The sequence below is a fragment of the Urtica dioica genome, chromosome 9, assembly GCF_054948205.1.
Source record: "Urtica dioica subsp. dioica isolate 48M chromosome 9, U.dioica_male_clone48M_v1_H2, whole genome shotgun sequence".
In the NCBI taxonomy this organism is placed as follows: Eukaryota; Viridiplantae; Streptophyta; class Magnoliopsida; order Rosales; family Urticaceae; genus Urtica; species Urtica dioica.
The window spans coordinates 26,872,076-26,892,367 of record NC_142764.1 but is presented as its reverse complement, the minus strand read 5'-3'; the positions used below and the strand labels follow the sequence as shown (position 1 = coordinate 26,892,367).

Below are 20,292 nucleotides of genomic sequence, written 5' to 3'. Positions count from 1 at the left end.
AGTCATCCATCAAAATTCATAATGTCATGTTTTCCAAAAAAAAAAATTAAACATATAACCACGATACCATGAAATATAATGGAGATATTTGTTTTGGAATGTACGTCGTTTATACAATTGGAAACGACAAAGTTCAGAGCGAAAACGACGTTGATCTTGGAAGTGGTACTAAAAGCTAGTATTGAACACAGAGAAGAAAAAAAGGGGTATTATCCGCAAAAAAATATACAAGCCAAGGTAGAAAAATAACAAACTCGTTCAAGAAGTTCAACACAGAAGCGGAGTGTTATTATTATTATCATTACTATTACTATTACTGGCCAAGGAGTCCAAGAGTTCGGCGAACTCCTTGTCGGTGGTCTTGAGCAAGAGCGGGAGGGGAACGCGGTGGCAGAGGCGTCTGCGAGCGGCCTGGCAGTGCCTGACCTTGATCCGATTCTCGAGGCTGAAGGCAAAGTACTGCGGGAACTCGGTGAGGTCGGCGGCGCTGCGGCCCATGACGGCGGTGAGGTAGTCCAACTTGGGGCGGAAGTTGTTGCGCACGCTGAAGGTGAAGAGCGCGGGGCAGCGCAGCACCATGGCGACGGCCTCGGGGCGCGTGACACCGAGCCCGGCCTCGAGGAACGCCAGCTTCGGGGCCAGCGTGCGCTCCACGCTGGAGACGAGGAGCACGGAGTGGCGGTGCGCGAGGGCGTCGTCGTCGCGGAACCCGAGACGGCGCAGGAAGTGGAGGGCGGGCCGGAGCTGGTCCGCCGCCGAGGCCGCGAGGAGCCGCGGGTTCTTGGCCACGGCTCGGCGGAGCCGGTGGGTCGGGACGTGGAGGTCGGCGGTGAGGAAGCGCAGGGCGGGGGCGAGGTCCCGGGTCACGTCCAGGGTGAGGATGGAGGGGCACATCCCGACCACCTTCGGGAGGTCGTCGGGGAGGAGCCCCACCTTGGAGCGGAGGAACGTCACCACGGAGTTCACCGAGTCGAGGGTGACGTGGCGGAGGGACGGGTTTTGGGACAGGGCTTTTCCGGCGTCCACTCCCATTATCTCCAGGCACAGGACCTTCTCCTTTATCTCCAGCGGGACACCCGGGATGTGGTTCGGGTTCGGGTTCCGGACCGACGCCGTGGAGCTCCAGCCAGGAACCCGGGACGACCGTTCCGGGAAGGAAGAGGAAGAAGGGGTTTGGAGCTGCATTTGCATCGCCGCCATTATTGTTATGATGATGATCTGGTTTTTTTTTTTTTTTTCTTTTTCTTTTTCTTCTTTCTAGTGATGGTTTTTATTGTAGGTGGGTGGGGTTGCCACGTGGATACCACGCTTGGAAACTGATTGGCTGGGACTGGATTACGTAGATTTTTTTTTATATTGGGTTGGGATATGGAAGTTTTGCCAACGACAAACTATCATATGACAGAAACTATTATTTATTACAAAAAAAAAAAAAAAAAAAAAGTGTTGTCATTATTATTGATTATTGAATAGGCACAGCATGAAACAAACAAAACTCCGAATCCGATGAAGCAAAAATGCAAGAGACATAGTTCCGAGTCTGGAGTCTGGACTGGTAAAAAAAAAAAAAAAAATACGACGACGACGTACACGATGATACAGAGCGGGTTTGAATTCTCTTTACTAGACAAATATAAATTTACTCGACCAATAACGGTAAAAGGAAAAAGGGCTTCACAAACGTTTTTTTTTTTTTTTTTGGTGAACTGAGTTTTGGGTTCACTTGGCTTACAAAACATCCTCAGCATTGGCCATGGCTTCTGCTGATCGAATGGTTGCGGATGAGCTGCTTATTTCCCGGGGTTTGATGATCATCCTGCATCAACAAAAACAATAGCTCAGACCTGTGCAGAGATATACTACAACACCTCATAAAAATGAAAATACAAGTTAGATTAAATGTACACACGAGGACTAAAAGAGAGAATTTTTTTATTCCCATCATAAGCCAAGCCAAGCCAAGTCATGTACTGTTGGTAAATCATTAAAAATTACTCCTATTCCCTCTCATTAAGCCGAGCCATATTTTAGCTTTAGCCGGTCCTGTTTAGCCTTATAAGACACTATTTCTCCCTCCACTCTGTATCCGAATCCCGATGATAAACATCCAACATAAAGTAAACACACGACTTTTTTGATAAAAGTGATGATGAAAATTGCGAAGAAAAAAAAAAAAAAAAACCTTGTGGAGAGATGCTGCAGATTCAGATTGGTGATTGGGGATCGCAATGGGGCCCAGAGACTGGAGCGCATCGAGAGCGTCGAGTGTGAGCTGCCATCCACAGAGCGCCACAGCGTCGCCGGAGCCGCTCCGCCCGGCAGCGGCGACGTTTCCGTTGACCCACGGACAGTACTGGTTGTGATGGGCTACAGGGTTAAACTCCGCAGCCTCTTCGTAATTGCTCTCCCCTTTAGGTGGTTCTGGATTATCGAAAAAAGAAAGTGAAGGATCAAAAGCTTAACTTTGCTTTTAAAAACTGAAGATACGAGGTTAGCCCATACCTAGCCCATTGGCAACCGCTTCTTGATAATCAGAGTTATTGATGGATGAAGATTTCCCTGCCTTAGTGACCTCTTGCTTGCTCGTGTCGTACCCAGAATCCATGACAGCGTTGCACGAAAGAGATGGCTGCGCAGACGTATCCACGACAAACTTGCTGCTCAGACTGATCTTCTCGCCACTTTCGACGGATTCGGCTTTTGTCGAACCATCGATCTTCGAAGCACTGTCCGCTCCTCCTACAGACTGAGATAGCTCTTCGCTGTCGCCGCGAACGTCGTCCCGGTTGACTTCGTCGGGGACAATCTCGTCCATTAGCCCGCGATCTGGAGCAGATTCTCCAGTCTGTCCCTGAGTGTCTGCGTCTTCGATTCTGAGTTCCAAGTCACCGACTACACTCTCTCCTCTGTGGACGGACACGTCAGCGCCATGGATCTCGGCTTCGTAACTGGCGCACATCCCGACACTTCCACCGCTGATTCCGAAACTAATCCCGTCTCGGGCCGGAGCGGTCACGGTCTCCGCATTGAAGAGCTCTTCCCCATCGTTCGTACTGCTAACTCCAACTTCCCTGCGAATACGGTCCGCAACACTACGGAAACCGACACTTTGCTGAGCCGGGTTACTGTAGTTCAACTCTGACGTGTCGTTCATATCTAGATTCCCGTACGTGCTCGACGATGGGAATTGAGCGTCATCCATATTATTGCCGGGGAAATTTTCGACACTTTCCATGGAGTTTTCGTTCGAGCTGTGATTGAGGGTGTCCATCGCAATGACTGAGGACGCTCGCGCTGAGTCCCGAGTCATTTGGGTTCCGAACTGATCGCTTCTGTGCCGATGCGAAGAGGGTCTGTTGCCATCTCCATAAATTTCGATGCCCACCGAATGGCTTGGACCTGCGCCAGAATCTCTCTGATACGGCGAACAGAACGAATCGAAAACATCCATTTCGCGAGGTCGCTTTGAAGGCCCAGCTGAGTATTGCCTACCGTCCGTGACTTCATCACCATCGCGATCAATGACAGTACCTTCAACACTGTCCGCCTGATGTACCCTCAAATGTTGTCTATCATCTGAGCTGCCACCTATTTCCAGACTCCGTTTTCGAGAACTGGGACCTCGTGATTCATACGAGGCTGCACGATCGCCAACCTCACTTCCTGCGGGCTGTCCGATCATCAAATCCCTTCCCAGCTCGGCCTCGTTCATGTTCTCATACATACCCCTTTTACCAAAGTGGTTGAAAGGTAAATTGCCACCCATCGTGAGACTCAAATCCACATCAGAATTTGGGAACTGCTTTACATCATTTGTAGTTGCAACCTCGTCGCGGTCCTCGGTCTGTTCTTTCTCGGCATCATCTGGTGCAACCCAGCCGCTGATTCCGCTGGCTGCACTTGCCCCGCGAGTCAGCGTCATTTTTTTACTCGCGTCGGGAATCCCAATGTTGTTCGGCGAAAAACGAGCAGGCCGGGGAACAGTTAAGAAATCCATGATTTTTACTGTAGCTCCACACAAGCTGCAATCTAGCAAGGATGACTTGAACTCGGATTTCAGCTCCTTGGCCAACAGTTTACCTTTTCCAGTGTCCTTTTTAGTTGAAGCAGAGAGCGTTTTTTTGCCTAATCCGAGCTCCCGTGAAAGATAAAGCTGGGCCTTTCTAGGTCCGAGAGAATCTCCGTTTCTAGCTGATTGCGCTGAATGCTCCTCACAGTCTTGAATGTTCAAATTCCATCTCGGCTCCCACCCACAAAGACTTATAAGCTTTTGCGCCTGTGAAATAGAAGTAACAAAAGCATGCAAGTTATTCGTAAATTAACAAGACATTTTTTTCTTCAGTTATTCCACAAGAATGATTACAGGATTATTAACACTGAAAGCACGTGGATTAACTCACACAGGAGTATAAGCAGGCGGTCCCATCCCGAGAACGTTCCTGTTCTGGAATACTCTCTGGTCTATAATCCCCTTCCCCTGGTATAAAACTCTGTGACTGGGACAGGAAGCGATCAATCTGTAACCCGCGAGAGAGTCGCATCAGCTCGATTGCAGAATCAGAGACCTTGGGAAGAGACTCAAATTGCAGAAGTCCATCACTTCGGTCCTTAAAGCCACCTATTAAGGCAGACTGAGGAGTAGGAGGGAACTGAACTAGGCTTTCAGGGCAGTTGTTTCCTCTCCATGGACATGAGGCCTTGTGCCCTAAATCTAGATCCTTTGCAAAGGCTTCACAAGCATCTTGTACTACAATCATGCATTACATACAAGATTAACAAAGAGAATTTCATGACCATAAACGAAAAAGATAAAAATAAAATGAAAGATCCGATGTGTACTTTTTCGAATAAGACATTTTCTTTATCGGTCAAGTGACAGAAGCTTGACCATAGAATACATATTACATCATCATGAAGTGGACTCCAGAGAGCAAGTACCATGACCTCCAAATACTAGGAGTAGGAATTTTGCAAGTGTTATTTACCAAAAAAAAAATCACCGTTCACCCACTTAAATATTAGCTTTCAAACAAAGTTTCACTTGATTTAGCAATGCAAATCCACAAATTTAATTCGCACATCTACATCAGCATATCACTAATACACATCCTCTACTTCACATTCTACATACGGTTCATGGCTGGCCCTCAGGAATAGCTATCATCTGAATTCTTCTATCCATAAAAATTTCCAAACAGTCCTCTCAATAGCTCACTAATAAAGAGAGAATATACACAGTACGTGTGGCTAACCTTCCTCAGGGGTCCAAGATGGCTGCATGACAAATTTAAGGTTCACATCGCATGTTTCACATTCAATCTTATCAACATCAACATTAATCCAGCCTTTCTGAGCACAGGACAACGGACCAATAAGCTGCGACAAGTGAAAAATGAAACAGTGAGATGGGTCAGCTGTATAATGAGAAGAACTACAAGTATAATTTAAAAGAAAAGTAAAATGCATTCATTTCGAACACAACGTCCAATAGTCAAACCTTTGGCTTTGCAAACCAATTCGAGGGCACAAACGTAGCCAAACGCCTCAACAAGTCCCCTCTTTCCCAGGGTCTGCATGATCTTGAAGATCCAAAAGCGAAACCGCCGGCGCTTGTACTCAACGAAGTCTGCGGTGGAAGCGAACCAACACATGAAATAGAAGCTGCCTTCGAGCCTTGCCCGTGATTCGACCCATCCAAACTGCCAACATTTGTTGGGACAGCTGGCGATGACGCCCCGGCCGAACTGATAAATTTAAAGGAGATGAATTTTATAAGAAGTGAGCTCGAACGAGAAGAAAAACATTTTTTTTTCTCATTAACACATATACATTTGATTCATCACAAAACAATTGAAAGAAATTTATAATGATACCCATGGAAAGGCATTAAGATGCGTCAACGTATGATGAGCTTATCGAAACACTAGTTCCAATAACTTGGTTACTAAAAGAAGAAGAGAAGAATACTTTAAGAAATGGCTACCCCCAAAAAAATCCCTAAAATTGTAACTTTTTCCCCGATTTAAATCCCTTCGACCATAACAAAGAACCGGAGTGTCTAAAACAACCACCCATAGGCCATATAGCACCGCTCTTAAACAGTTGAATCCAACACAAGTGCAAAACCCAATTCCCCCAATCACCGATCTAATTCCAATACTGAAAACACACACACACACACACACACACACACACACAACAGAGACCCTCCCAAAAAATACCACACCTGAATCACTCTCTAAACTTAGAAACAGCAATTAGGAATTAGGACAAGTACAATTACGAAACACTGCTGAATTCCACTCCGACAAACGCGCACACAAACACTTATTAGGTCAACAAGCAAACAGAGCTAACATTACGACGTACCATCTCCGAAAAACTAAAACCCTATCGCGAATTGAACAGATTCGGAAGCGAATATCCCAAATGTCGAACCAAGCTCAAAACCCTAGAAAAATTTGAAACGTGAAAGAGAAAGTACCTGGCGGCAGGAGTGGGGTCAACGATCCCTCCAGAGCTAATCACTTCCTCTCTCATTTTTTTTTCTTTCCTTTTTAATATTCTCTATTTCAATTTGGGTCTCGAAATTTTTATCACAAGAAAGAAAGAACTGTTTTTCTTTCCCCAATTTTGGGGAACGAGAAAGAGAAATGAGTACAAGTGTAACAGAGAGAGAAATGAGTGAGAAAACGGGTTTTATAGTCGACCACTAATCGAATGGCGGGTAAAGAGCGGAGTCAAACAAGACCATACCTCATTTGATTGCCCAATCTCAGCTGGGCCTTAGCTTTGAGCCTAAATCCCAAGCCCGTACAACTTTGACCAAAACTTGCCTTAATAAATGAATTTTTAAGAATTACGCGAAAATAGCATAGGTAATTATTTTTATCAAAAATAACTCATATGTCTAAAAAGTGTCAATTTTACCTTATTTAATTATTTTATATACTTTGTCACTGTTATCAGCTTGATTTTGTGTACAATAATTAAAATATGTATACAATTCAACAAATGTATACCGATAGTCTGATATCGTGTTATGAAAAGTGAAAAAAAAGGTCCTCGCTAATAATATGTCCTAGATTCCGAGTCTCGAAAGTCTGATGGGATAGAGCAAGGCGTCGTAGATCGGGTGGTATTTGCTCCCGTTAAGCGAAAAGACAAGGTTGAGAAGGTCTTTTCTGCTCAGAGAAAGGTTGAGAAGATCGATTTGGATAAAAGAGATCTTCGAAAAATGGCATATTTAATCAGAGTTCGGAAACCAAAGTTCATGAGGATTCGTTCTGGATTTTTATGAAGTATTCCCATGGTTTGAGAGGAGTTTTGGAGGATGTCTATGGTTTTCGTGGATCTCGTTTTGGGGTTTTTGTTTCTTATCGGAGCAGTCAGCGGGTTTAGAGTTTTTGCGTCTCTAGGAAGTTCTTCTCAGATAGGCTCATAGGTGTTTCAGTGTTTAAGTCGAGAAATGTCCCTTTTGTGTCTATTTACTTTTTTGGGGTTTTTATCGGGTTTTTCCCGAACAACCACTCTTGTAATTGGCATTTGCAAGATCTTAATATAAAGGTGTTCTTGTTTCAAAAAAAATATTTACAATTATGTCATTCAATGATGTCGAAGCTTTATTTTCTTGTGCTTGACGTGGCCTGATCCAAAACTCACCCGACACTGTGATGGGCAAAATCCAAACTTCGCGGAGCTCTAACTTAGCCCGCCTTCCAAGTCAAGTCGGGACATGTAGTTGAAAACACCAAAATGCACTACCTTGTCATATTGATGATGAGCTATTAATAATATGTTGACCCATCGTGGCTATTAATATTAATTTGACCAAACAGTCTACAATTTAATTTTATAAAATAAAAAAAAAAAAAAAAAAAATTGTTTGAATCATTTAAAATGTATCGAAATATTTACGTTTTATATACTATTTTCAAACTTTCATTCTTGATTAAAACAGGTTTTTATTTCAAAAAATAATTTAACATTTTCCGAATTCAGAAAAGCAAAGGAACATACTTGTCCCTCTACTTTTACATTTGAAATTTTTCCCAGTATAAATCTTGAAAAAACATGTACTTACTTTCCTTAAAATTATATGAAGTTCCGATGCATTTGCAATAAAATCGGGTGTTTGGATAGAGGCATAAAATGTTTATGTTAATCAGCGCTTGGCTAACCGGGAAAAGTAACGCTCGTCCTGTTTTCTCTATTACTAATAGACTTGACAAATACTTGTGTGTTAAAAAGACTTGCCAGGTAAGAAAGTTTGAACTGACCTGTTTTATTAATTTAAAACTCAGAGAGAGAGAGAGAGAGAGAGACTATAACAACCAACCACTTACAATCAACTGGACAGCTCAGTTAACTGTCAAACCAGGGAAAGGATTATTTCACACGACGTTACAAGACACAATATAAAGTCCAAGAGAAACATCTTATTTCAAAGACCACTAAAGTTTTATTCACGAGTTTCAAATCACAATAAACAATCCACGAGCTACAAGCAGTCTCGCAATAATTCACAACCAGAAGTTTGTTCCAGCCAGGAGAGAGAATCAAATTAAAGAGACAAACCACGAGGCCTGATCATTTTGGCGGAGAAACATTAGCACCTGCAAGGGAAAGGAGAATAAATAAATGTCAAAAACTTGTGACGAGCCTAGTCCAAAGGTTTTATGTTTCTTTGATCATTATCCAATCAACCATCTACTGACCAAGTCATGGCTGTTATTCTTGATATCTTTGAATATTCAAGAGGAAGGATCGGGGAAATATGTGGATAGTGGTACTAGTTCAGACCCCCTCGGGCCATGGAAAAGTTTATTGGGATATCAAGAATCTGACTAACAGGGAATTTGACGAAGTCACACATCTGATGGCGGCCCTTGATCCCACAAATATTCCATCGATCGTAGAGCGTGGTTAACTCTATGACAGCTGATTTTTCGGACTCTTACAGTGTTCTTGAATCTTCCATGGCTTCTCTCCTCTAATAAGCTCATCACCGGGGACATCGTTCAGCGCCGAATCCCTCGTTGATCGCTTTGCCCCTCTGGCTGTGTTCTGTGCATCACTTCCTCCGAATCGAGAGACCATCTCTTGGTCCATTATCATGTGATTAGAGGCTTTTGGGTCAAGATTTTCTCCCTCTTTGCCGACCCCGCCTGATGTCTTCTCCGACCTTTGTCTTTGGTCTCAGACGCCGGGCAAATCTCCTACGTGGCAAAGACTGCGTTTTTTACTACGTGTTGGCGACGACGAAGAAATTCCATTCCGACATTCTGTGGGAGAGTGCTCTGGATTACTTCTCTTAATTCAGATTTTAAAGCCTACGGCAAGTCTGAGCTTATTCGAGAATGGCCTATTCTCCTTTAGTTTGTATTCTGCTTCAAATTAGTCGAAGCTTTCTCTTTTACTCCTTTTTTTATATTATTCACTTTCTTCTGAAAAAATGTAGATAATACTAACCATTAGTTGCAGCAGCAGGCTCATCTTTGGGACCTTCTTCGGATTTCCAGACAATATCTTTAAGCCCGGTAGCAAAGTTCTTGTAGAACTGCAAATATAAAATGAAGAAAAAAGAACACTTGCGCTGAGCATATAAGCTACAATGGCGTCATAAGGAATCATGACTTGGATTTGGTCAAACTGACAAGATGGGAAGAGTATAAACAATGGAGCTCTAATCTTCAAAGTGGATTACTAATCAGTAGTAGGTTCTGTATCGAAATGATAATTACAATTATACCTTGTGAAATTCCAAAGTATCTCCTCCAGACTTGCGGACTTCAACCATGTACAGAGACGGCGCAACCTCATAAATCTGCGATTATAAGATATTTTGAGAGCAGTTTCTGGATGGCAATGTACAATAACTTGTTTTCCCTCAGACTAAAAGAGTTTTTATTTTCTTCTACATAGAGCATGTACCTCAGTTGCAACAGATAAAGGACCTTTACGTCCATCTTTTTCCCCATAAAGCTTCATCTAGAATTTATCATGGAAAAGGCAAGGGATAAGATAATAGTATACAGTATCAATGTACAACTAGCATAAGATCAGAAAGAAATGGAAACAGAAAGATAAAGACATCATACCTTAAAGTTGTTTTTCTTTACGTCAAAGCCTAAAGGCCCTGCAGCTTCTTCAATTTTTGAGATTATCTCATTGGCTGAACACTTTGATGTGAATCTTGTTTCCCGTTTCACAAGTCCCTGATTACCAAATAATGTTTTGGCTGTCAAGTATACTTTATCTTAAAACGCAAAGTTATAGTTCAGCTGAATCAAAACTTCATTTAAAAACAGCAGTATAGAAAACATATTGCAAATCCTGAATGCAGAGTTTCAAAGCGCAATGGCAGAAAGGTTTCAGTTACATGTCCACACATCACACAGCCACTTATAAAGAGCGAACAGTTGAACCTTACCATTTGCTTCTCGAAAAGGGAACTCAGGTTCAGACCCTGAGACGTAGAGATTAGCTCAAAGGCGTTCATGGTCAGAGGTGCAACAGGCCCTTCTTCTCGCCTCTCCACCACAAGGTTTTGTGACTCCTGTTACCGCAGAAAATTTTATCTCAAGCTCTAAAACTACTGAACAAAAAAAATTATTGAACGGAGAATGTTACCCCTGATTCATTGAAGATGGCATCGACGTCATCAAGATTAACATCAGCCTGCTCAAATCTTGGTGGCTTGTATCCTTTTTTAAACCACTCGTTCTCGACTATCTCAGCAATAGTGATACGCTGATACAACCAATTACCCATGTCAATTATAATCATAAGTTGACACCCTTATAAATATGACTGAGAAATTTGAATTTCGCTGCCTAAGGTAAGGAAATATAAGAGATCATCGCAATTAGTTGGTACTGTAAGAGAATGAAAACACGAATGCATACCGTTGCGGGGTTTGGATCCAAGATTCTTTTTATTAGCTTTTTTACACTCGAGGAGAACCAAGGTGGACACGTGAATTCAGCCTTGTGTATCTATAGTGGCAAGAAACGTCATATTGCAGTTTGATGTATGTTGATAAAGAGCATAGAAAATACGGATTTGAATTACTTTAAAGAAAAACCGCAGGTGAAATAAATGTGGGAGTGCCATAAGCACTAGTTTATCTTCAACAATTGTATTGATAATACCATAATATACAGTATTATCCATAAGTATCTTATATACAATAGGTGATTCATTTATATCTATAAGATCTATAGAATTATGTAATGTCAGATTCAGTGAGTCGAGAGTATAATTATGTGTTCTAATTTTCTTTATTATTGCATTTACTTTTGACTCCCTAAGCTCTGGAAACTTATTCATATCATTTAATTCTTTAAAACAATATTCTATGTACAATATAAGTTGGTCTAAAGGTTTTTTAGTCATAAATGAGACAGAGAGAAAAAAAAAAGTCACCTTTTTATACAATGCCATGAGGTTAGATTCTTCAAAAGGCAAGTAACCCGCCATCAGGACAAAAAGAATCACACCACATGACCATAAATCCGCCTTCGCTCCATCATACCCTTTATTATTGATCACCTGGGAAAGAAAAAAAGTGCTGATAAGAAACCAAAAGAGCAGTGAATGAAATACACAAGTATGTGCGTTTATTTTACCTCGGGAGCAACGTAGTTTGGCGTTCCACAGGTAGTGTGAAGCAATCCATCTTCCTGAAGCAATTAAATAGAAGATATCAGTCCCGATGTACATCTACTCTACCAGACTTCCATAAGGATATTAACAAAAAAAACTTGCTCAAGATGCTTAATTTTGTCACATACTCGAAGTTGCTGAGGCAATGCACTCAATCCAAAATCTGAAACCCTAAGAGTGCCGCTCGCATCCAGAAGCAAATTCTCTGGCTGTGATAAAGACCACAATCAAATTATTTATTAACAAATTCTTAAAATCCAATGTATCCAATAATCATCATATCATATTGTAATGGAGTAGCAAAAAAAATCAAAGAGGAGTCACACCTTAAGGTCCCTATGATAAACACCTCTGCTGTGACAATAATCAACGGCACATATAAGCTGCTGAAAGAACTTCCTTGCTTCATCTTCCTTCAGCCTTCCTCTAGATACCTGCTCAAGAAAAATAGTTGCATCAGACAATTTGGAAACATAGGTGTTTCTCAATAATTTTCTGTGGTGACTAAAATAGGCAGAAACAAGTGAAAAAACGAGCTTACGATTTTGTCAAACAACTCTCCTCCGGTCACAAACTCCATTACGATGTATATTTTTGTCTTGCTAGCCATCACCTACATACATAAAGAATATTTAAGAGCCCAAATTTGGTCAGACAGCAGAAAAAACATTGTGACTATGCAAAAAGAAACTTTCAGAACAGAAATGTTCAATTTCATAGATCCTTGATAAAGTTTCTGCATCCAAAGGCTGTAACTTTTTAGCTAACCTCATACATGCGGATGACATTAGGATGCCTAATGAGTTTCATCGTCGAAATTTCACGTTTGATCTGCACCACAAAATTTTGGATCAACATGTCTACAAGTAAGATATAATAGTAATGTTGGGATTGGCCAAAACGCCTCTAGACACAGTTTGTGGCATAATAATTAATGTTTCACATACATAGCCACACGTTTGCTGCCAAATATAAGTGCTCTGGTCGCCAAAAGAATAGAATCCCGGGAACCATAAGCATAGACATCAAAGAGAACAAATCATTCTCACTATTATTAATTACATTGTTGATTCAGTCAACATTATATTAAAATAAAGTATAAAAATTATAATAAGTATAAACCAAGCTCAGCATGGTCTCTTAAGCAAAAAACCCAATTGCAAATTTTTAGTTCCACACAGTACTGTTTCAGAGTTGACTATGTAGTATCCATTTAATTCAAAACAGACATAACTAACATGTCAAGTCACTGTCTTAAATTTTACATTACTTTCCCCATTGACAAAAAGCTAAACCACATGCTAAAGATGTCTTCTTTATTCCACATGCATATTTATTACCAGAAAATGAGTCATAGTTTTCCAAACAAACATTACACAGAAAAAACACAGCTCCTAGTCCAACTAGCACAAAAAGAATAAATATAACAATACTTGACAAATGGAACAAATAAAATCCAAATAAGTCAAAATTCCTGTTGTAGCGTTCACACTTGACAATTTTCCAAATTCCACACCCAAGAAAAATAGCAACGAAGATATAAAGCAAACTCACAGGTATATACTGATTTCTATATCAAAGTTCATTTATTAAAGTTCGTATTTGTACTGCTAAAAAAATTGACTTTTCCTTCATTGTATATCACTAACCAACAAATAAAATCAACGACCGAGTCACTGCCCTAGGCTCTTCCCTACTTTCTAAGTAGCCGAACGCAAAAATTTACCTGGCCGATCATCTTGTGCTTGAGAATCTTCTCCTTGTCGAGAATCTTAATCGCGACGCTCTCTCCGGTGTCGACGTTCCGAGCGAACTTGACCTTCGCGAAGTTTCCCTCTCCGATCGTCTTCCCGAGGTCGTACCTCCCGACGCGAGTCCGGCTTCCTCCGCCGGAGCCATTGCCGGAGCTATGGCTAGGGCTAGGGCTTGGTCTAGGGCTTGGCCTCATTTTCCACTCCTCCTTCGTCTTCCAACCTCTCTCTCTCTCTGTAGCAACTTCCTTATTCTCTCTCGCTAAAACCTCAAATCTCTTTCCCTCTCCCTAAAAATCTTCCTATTAAGATCTCTTCTTCTTGCAAGGTTGCCATACTTGTGACTTTGCCACGCTCATCTTTCTTTCCTTTAAAATCGAGATCAAAACTAGAGAAAATAAACTAAAAAGAGAGAACAAAATCCGTCAGAATCTAAGCCCTGACGACTTTGTTCCCTTGGAATCGGACGGTGATGAGGATCGACGGACGAGACTACGCGACGGTTGGATCGAACCGAATCTCGTCATTCGATTTCGGATCAAACGACGTAAACTCACGAGCGCACAGAAAGTTCGGCTTTTTTTATTTATTGTCGAATTTCGCATAAACAGGGAAAGAGAGGAGAATCTGAAATGGGATTTTCTGTTTTGTGTTTGGGTTGGAAAGTCGAGTGATCGATTTTTAGGGAAAGAGAACGTTCTTTCGGAACTTAAGAGAATGTAAAAGTGTATATATACTGAAAGTGTGAGAATATTTTAATAATAAATATATAAAAAGGGGATCATATTTGGGGGAGGTTTTGGGTTAGGTATGTGTTTCTGTTCCTTTGACTTTGACATTAGAGAGAGACAAGATCACCTGTATGCTAGCCTACGTGGTCCCTAGTATTCGGTCATTCTTTTTTCTTTTCTTTTTACGGGATTAATTGAACCTTTTTTTATAGTTTTTATTAAAAAGGATAAGCTACATATTATTTTACATTTTTTTAGGGATTACATATTTATCTTCTTAAATTCTAACTAGTGACAGACCAATCATGATGATGATGATTTTTTTTTAATAAACTTTTTGTAAAAAAAAAAAAATCGGGAGGTTGATACAAGCACTAGTTCAAAGAAAATCTTATGTAATTTATCTATATGAAATAAAATATAAGAATACCTAACGAAATATTTTGTTTTTAATGGGGTTCCAAAGAGAAACTACTTCTCTAAAAAAGCATATATGAAAAAAAAAAAAAAAAAAAAAAAAAAAAAAAACATATGTGATTCGAAAATCAGATAATCGATCCATTTCACAATTGTTCAGGTAAGAATCAAATTTAAAATTTTAAGGGGGACTTGAGTCGGCTCATAGTGCTCACTATTGTTCTCTCTAAAATCGAAATTAGAAGTAAGTAAACTATTTAACATAATAAAAATCACCAAAATCAAACTTAAGCTTCTCACATATTTTAGATTATGTTCTATGTCCAATTTTTTTTTTCTGTTATAATATGCAATTTGGGCTAAACGACATTTTTTTGTGGGTTACATTTAGTATCCTCAATTTTGAAAGGAAACAAAAAAACAATACTATGAGATAACGGATGAACTAACGGCTAAACTGTTTTCGTGTACCTAACAAGAGTTTTTCTATTTAAAAATGAAGATGTAAATACTACATAATATTTAAATTAATGGCTAGCAGCAACCATCATTTATAAAAGTAAAGAAATACTAAGTCAACGCATTGATCTGGTTATGACCATTCACGGGTACAAGATAGAATGGTAGCATTATTCCCCAGTTATTAAAAAATACATTATCTATGAAATTTAATGAATGGGATAATATTGTGGATTAATTAATTTTATCTCTTACCTAAATTTGTTTGGCTCAAGTGATAATATAATTTCTTCTTTTATGAGTAGGACGTGGAATCGAATCGAATCTCACAGACATTATTGATTATATTTATTTAATTATGAAATCTGTATGTGTGGTAATATATTTATATTTGTCCAACCTCTATATTTATGTATATTTGCTCTTGTGTCATTGGCTAATAATGCACTCCCTCGACAACAAAAAATAAAAATAAAAATCTTATCTCTCTATCTTTGTATATTAGAGGATAAACGACTTTAATTTTGCTAGAAAATATAATAAAGTTTATTCAAATTATAAATTTCGCATAAATCAAATAAATTCATAGTCCTAATAATGATGAGCTAAAGTATCTTCCAAATTTCGTCCACACGCCGCTACGTAATTTCGTCAGACATCGACATGTAGCGTTTTTTTCCTTCTGTTTTTTTAACATATTCTTCTCGCTCTCCATTTTGTGCCCAACAATGCACAAGTAAATAAATAAGAAACCGTGAGAGAGGTGCAACGGCCAATTTATGACATTAAATGATTTTATGTTTGTTTATAGTTAATTGTTTGTAATTATGTCTACTCTCCTCAACCAAAAATGGTCCAAGTGCTCTCTCCATTAAGTAAATGATCAAGTGGCTATATAGTCATACGGAAACGTTAGAAATTTACAAACAATCAACGTTTTGTTAATTTTTTGTAAATAACCACGTAAATCTATTTACACTATCACAATGACAAAAAATGCATAATAAATTTCTAATAAATATGTGTAAATAACGTTGGTTACATCATATTTTTAGCTATTTACGAAACATTTACATAACGTTGACTAAAACGCAAACGCTAATGTTTTTGTGGCTAATATCGCTAAATTTATGTTAAGTAAAAGGCTTTAATCGTCGATGTTGTTTGTTCCACGACATTTACAACTCCTATCTATGATATGATATTCTATTTTTCCCATGTGTTTTTACGTTTAATTTTTAACTAAACGTTAATTAAAATACACGACAAATTCATAAACTTAGTTCATTATAATTTTTTTGTGTAGTATGTCAGTCACTTCTTAATTATATATATATATATATATATATATATATATATATACATACACGTATAGGAATTAAATCACAAATTAATAACCTAATTAATTCACTTTATAGATGAACAAAATCACATGAATTCGTAATATGTTTTAAGTTATCTAGAATTCTAGATGTCGAATCTCATAAATAGAAAAAATAAATATATATTTATATATATTTTAGGAAAGAAAAACTAAAAATACTACAAGAGCAACAATTTAGCCGCCAATTTTACTCTAAAAACAATTTTTGAAATAAAATATCACTAACGCAGTAATTTAAAGACTATTTACACTTAAAAACTATAATAAAATAGTATTTGTGTAACTTTTATTGATGTCCTCTGAATCTGAAATCAAACCTAAACCTTATTATGGTGAATTATAGTTATGTAATTCACGAAAATAAAGCTAGGCTTTACAGATGATTAAATAGACGCTTTAATTTCATATGCAAGAATAACGTCCTGTACTCCGTGTGTATTACTATTACTAATTTGCAAAATTGTTATTGGGAATATCAATGTGTTATTTTATCGTTTACAATGCCATAATTTAATGTTGTTAGTGCCTCTAATCGAGCCGGCAATTTTATTTTATTAATAAACTGTCCTCTACTTCCAGACCATTCATCGTGAAAGTATAAGTTTGACAATAGTTTTGAAACCCATGTGGATTAATTAATTCTAAAGCTGTTGAAATTAGCGTGAACTTAATAATATTGTTCATTCCTAGGTTATCAATTGTTTTCGATAATTACTTTAATCATGCTTTCTATGTTGCCTAATTAAGCGTAACAACTACTCTACATCGTATCTATTTATAATGAAGTACACAGGTCCTCTTATAAACACGTACGTGAGCTTATTCTGGAATATGCTTAATATGTTAATTAAATCAGATCTTTCTCTCCACGAAAATAAAATTGTATGTTTCTCTCGTATGGAAACCAAACACGCGTCCAATTCAAATCATACTTAATTAAATAATTTCTTATACTAAAAAAATCAATTAAATAATCCGATCATTGTTGACAAAACAAGTGGCACAAACCTATTTGCTATTTGGGTGATAAAATCATCAATTAGCACGCCGCTCGCCTTGTTAGTTCATTATTGGGGATTATAAAATCAACAATTAATTGACTACCTAAGCCACCTAACTTTGGAGATTCTAAGTAGTCAATTTTTTGTAAATAATTATTATGGTGCTGTGATATTATTTAGACGTTTTTGCCATAACATTTATGTATTTGGAGTATGATGATTATCAACAATTAGTAACCAATATTTATAACTATTAATGTTTTGTTGGTTTTGTTAATAAAATTTCAAGGTTATTTACTAAAGATTAGATATATAGCAAAACTTGAATTTTTCACACGACTATATATCTAGAGATTTTAAATGTTTCCGTCACCTTGGCTTGTTATAAAAATAATGAGTTTTTGAGCATCTATTAAAACAAAGTTAAAACGAGGGATTTCATTACTATTTATCTGCTATTTTTTTTTAGGGAGGGCTTTATAAGTAACCAATGATACAAGATCCGATATTTACAAATATGAGGGGCTGGACAAATATAAGTATCTATTTCTATAACCACACAAACACACTCCATAAATAATTAAATGTGGGCATTGCGCCCGCCGGGATTCGATCCCGCGTCCTCCCCTTGGGAGGAGAGTGGTGTTACCACTTGGCCAAGCAAGCTTGGGTACTATTTATCTGCTATTGTTACCACTGCAAACAGAATAAACGCATAAATATTATACCTTAGAAGTTTCTCCTTTGTATTCCATAAAATGATAACTGATATCGGTCGGTAAGGGACCATTAAGTGTATCATGCAGAGTATTATTAATAAGAGAAATTGCCCCATTTGCCATCGATTTTATAATTTTTTCACATTTTCCACCAAAAGACTAATTTTTTCCAAAATGTCACCGAGATGTCAACATTGTTGACATCTATGTCAACAATGTTGACATCTCATAGTGAAGCGCAAAAATAGATGTCAACATTGTTGACATAGATGGTGGCATTTTGGAAAAAAATAGTCTTTTGATGGAAACTGGGAAAAAATTATAAAATTGGTGGTAAATGGGACAATTTCTCTATTAATAATATACAAGCACTATTTGGCATTGCTTATTAAGTAGGCTTTTAGTTTTTTTAAGCTAAACTGTATATAACTGTTTGATGTTATGTCATTTTTCGCCAAACATAACAAGAAGTTATGTGTAGTCCAGTGGTCATCATTCTTTTTCAGTAAGCAAAGTAAGAGACAGATGGGCCAAACCTTTTTGCCATGCCCACTCGTCCACATACAGAAAAGCTTCCCGTCGAAGAGACATGCTCGCCCAGATGGGCTTCTCGCCCAGATGGGCTTCTCGCCCAAAAGAAGTTCCTCCTCGACTGGGCTCATTTCTTCCCATCCAGTCAAGTCTCTACCCACCCAAACAAAGAGGCTTCTCGCCCAAAAAGAGTTCCTCCTCGCCTAGGCTCATTTTTTCCCAAAACCAAGAGGCTTTTCCCACATTTTTTTAAATTAAATCCGACCATGCCCCACAAAACCCTCATCACCGCTTCAAAACTCTACAAATACCCCCCATTTACTCCATCTTCTCTCTAATAAAAAAAAAAAAAAACTAGGCAAACCCATGCCAAAATATTCTCTCATTAATCTCTCTTTAGTTCTTCTCGCACAATAACATTTGAGACAAAAAACAAAGAGAAAAATAACAACACAAAAAAATAGAAGTCATTTTCTCTCATCTCATCTCACATCTAAAAACAAAAAAAGAGTAATAATCTCACTTCCATAAATACTCTATCTCTCTATTTGTCTATCTCTCATACACACAAACAAGGACTAACCAAGACAAATTATATTTCCTCTATAAATTGTCCAAAAGCTCGAGAAATCGATTCTCATGTTCTTCACTTAATAAGAGAAATATATCACCACACACTTGATGTTTTCTCTTTTTTTAGGAAATCGCAGCGATGAACTCACTCCCGACGTGGAGTTGGGAGAAGAGCAAATCACTATCGGCGTGGAGTCAAGAGAAGAGCAAACTCACTCCCGAATATGAGTCGAGAAAAGAGTGAACTCACTCTCGACGTGGAGTCGAGAGAATAGCGAACTCACTCACAAAATGGAGACGAGAAAAGAACAAACTCACTTTCGGCGTGAAGTTGAGCGAAGAGCCACCACCACCACACTTAAATCGCTCCCTAGAACCGTCGATTGATGGACGCTTCGGGTCTAGACCCCAAAGTTCTCTCTCTTTTCCGTCTTCAAAAGGAGTTGATTCCTCCCCCTTTGTCGTAATTCGAAGGTCTTCCAGGACTCTCGATCATTCGGGTTCTTACCCCAAATTTTTTTTTAGCATCCAGACCCTAGAAAGTGACTATGGGCCCATCAAGACAAGACGTGTGACCAATTCCGTCCATGTCACTCGTCATTGAATGTTAATCGAAAAAATGCATTAACATATGGTAAAATTACTTTTTTTTAAAGTTGAAAATTGTTTTTCAATTTTTTAACTAAAAATCTAAAATATATATTTAGAAATTTTTTGTACGTAGTTTTTTCTTTTGGCTTGTACTTTCTATTTTGTAACTTTTTTATTATCTTATTTTAACTTGTAATTCTAATTATCTTTATAGTCTTTTATCAAATAACTTTTTTAATGTCACCAAAATTTATAATTTATTTTTTACAAAATATATACACCTAATTTAATATATTTTTGGTATACATGAGAATATATTTTTATTATTAATTACATTTTATATAAATAATGATTAATTACAAATATTGATATATATTTTATCAAACACTAAATCTGCTTCTGCTAATAGCTACAATAATTTTATAACAGTTTACCAAACAACTATCTGCTTTTGAAAATAGCAGTTTT

The 20,292-nt window shown here is 38.3% G+C and overlaps 3 protein-coding genes across 5 annotated transcripts; all 3 read right to left on the bottom strand.

Annotated features, from left to right (window-relative positions):
- Window positions 1-43: 43 nt before the first annotated feature.
- On the bottom strand, window positions 44-1,409 carry LOC149386351 (Mitochondrial transcription termination factor family protein). The gene has a single exon (XM_089627533.1). The coding sequence runs from the start codon at window positions 1,198-1,200 to the stop codon at window positions 268-270; it is 933 nt and encodes a 310-aa protein (XP_089483659.1). The 5' UTR covers window positions 1,201-1,409; the 3' UTR covers window positions 44-267.
- A 25-nt stretch (window positions 1,410-1,434) lies between these two features.
- LOC149386350 (IAP-like protein 1) lies at window positions 1,435-6,668 on the bottom strand. Its single transcript, XM_089627530.1, has 7 exons — window positions 6,485-6,668; window positions 5,498-5,744; window positions 5,253-5,376; window positions 4,401-4,747; window positions 2,503-4,276; window positions 2,183-2,421; window positions 1,435-1,816 (listed from the first exon to the last, which is right to left on the bottom strand). Exons 1-7 carry the CDS (start codon window positions 6,538-6,540, stop codon window positions 1,742-1,744), a joined length of 2,862 nt encoding a protein of 953 aa, XP_089483656.1. The 5' UTR covers window positions 6,541-6,668; the 3' UTR covers window positions 1,435-1,741.
- Window positions 6,669-8,220: 1,552 nt separating this feature from the next.
- CIPK23 (CBL-interacting protein kinase 23) lies at window positions 8,221-14,142 on the bottom strand. Of its 3 annotated transcripts, XR_016301506.1 has the most exons (16): window positions 13,394-14,142; window positions 12,436-12,498; window positions 12,209-12,280; window positions 11,994-12,101; window positions 11,796-11,876; window positions 11,631-11,684; window positions 11,428-11,553; window positions 10,908-10,997; window positions 10,633-10,752; window positions 10,433-10,558; window positions 10,101-10,217; window positions 9,934-9,990; window positions 9,752-9,826; window positions 9,472-9,559; window positions 8,852-9,284; window positions 8,221-8,615 (listed from the first exon to the last, which is right to left on the bottom strand). XR_016301506.1 is itself a non-coding variant. In XM_089627531.1 (15 exons), exons 1-15 carry the CDS (start codon window positions 13,613-13,615, stop codon window positions 8,590-8,592), a joined length of 1,425 nt encoding a protein of 474 aa, XP_089483657.1. In that variant the 5' UTR covers window positions 13,616-14,140; the 3' UTR covers window positions 8,244-8,589. The 3 variants fall into 3 exon arrangements, 2 of the variants coding, with proteins under 2 accessions (XP_089483657.1, XP_089483658.1); XM_089627531.1 differs by lacking the exon at window positions 8,852-9,284 and having other exon boundaries at window positions 8,244-8,615; window positions 13,394-14,140; XM_089627532.1 differs by lacking the exons at window positions 8,221-8,615; window positions 8,852-9,284 and having other exon boundaries at window positions 9,467-9,559; window positions 13,394-14,141.
- Between the last annotated feature and the right edge of the window lie 6,150 nt (window positions 14,143-20,292).

Excerpts from the sequence above, each read along its gene's own strand:
- LOC149386351 (XM_089627533.1), bottom strand. The coding sequence starts at position 1,200 with ATGGCGGCGATGCAAATGCAGCTCCAAACCCCTTCTTCCTCTTCCTTC.
- LOC149386350 (XM_089627530.1), bottom strand. The coding sequence starts at position 6,540 with ATGAGAGAGGAAGTGATTAGCTCTGGAGGGATCGTTGACCCCACTCCT. Across the intron at positions 4,748-5,252 it reads ATCTTGGACCCCTGAGGAAG|TACAAGATGCTTGTGAAGCC; the intron begins GTTAGCCACACG and ends GCATGATTGTAG. Across the intron at positions 1,817-2,182 it reads CTGCAGCATCTCTCCACAAG|GATGATCATCAAACCCCGGG; the intron begins GTTTTTTTTTTT and ends TTGTTGATGCAG.
- CIPK23 (XM_089627531.1), bottom strand. The coding sequence starts at position 13,615 with ATGAGGCCAAGCCCTAGACCAAGCCCTAGCCCTAGCCATAGCTCCGGC. Across the intron at positions 12,281-12,435 it reads ATGTCATCCGCATGTATGAG|GTGATGGCTAGCAAGACAAA; the intron begins GTTAGCTAAAAA and ends TTATGTATGTAG. Across the intron at positions 10,218-10,432 it reads CCCTTTTCGAGAAGCAAATG|GGACTTGTGAAACGGGAAAC; the intron begins GTAAGGTTCAAC and ends TTTGGTAATCAG.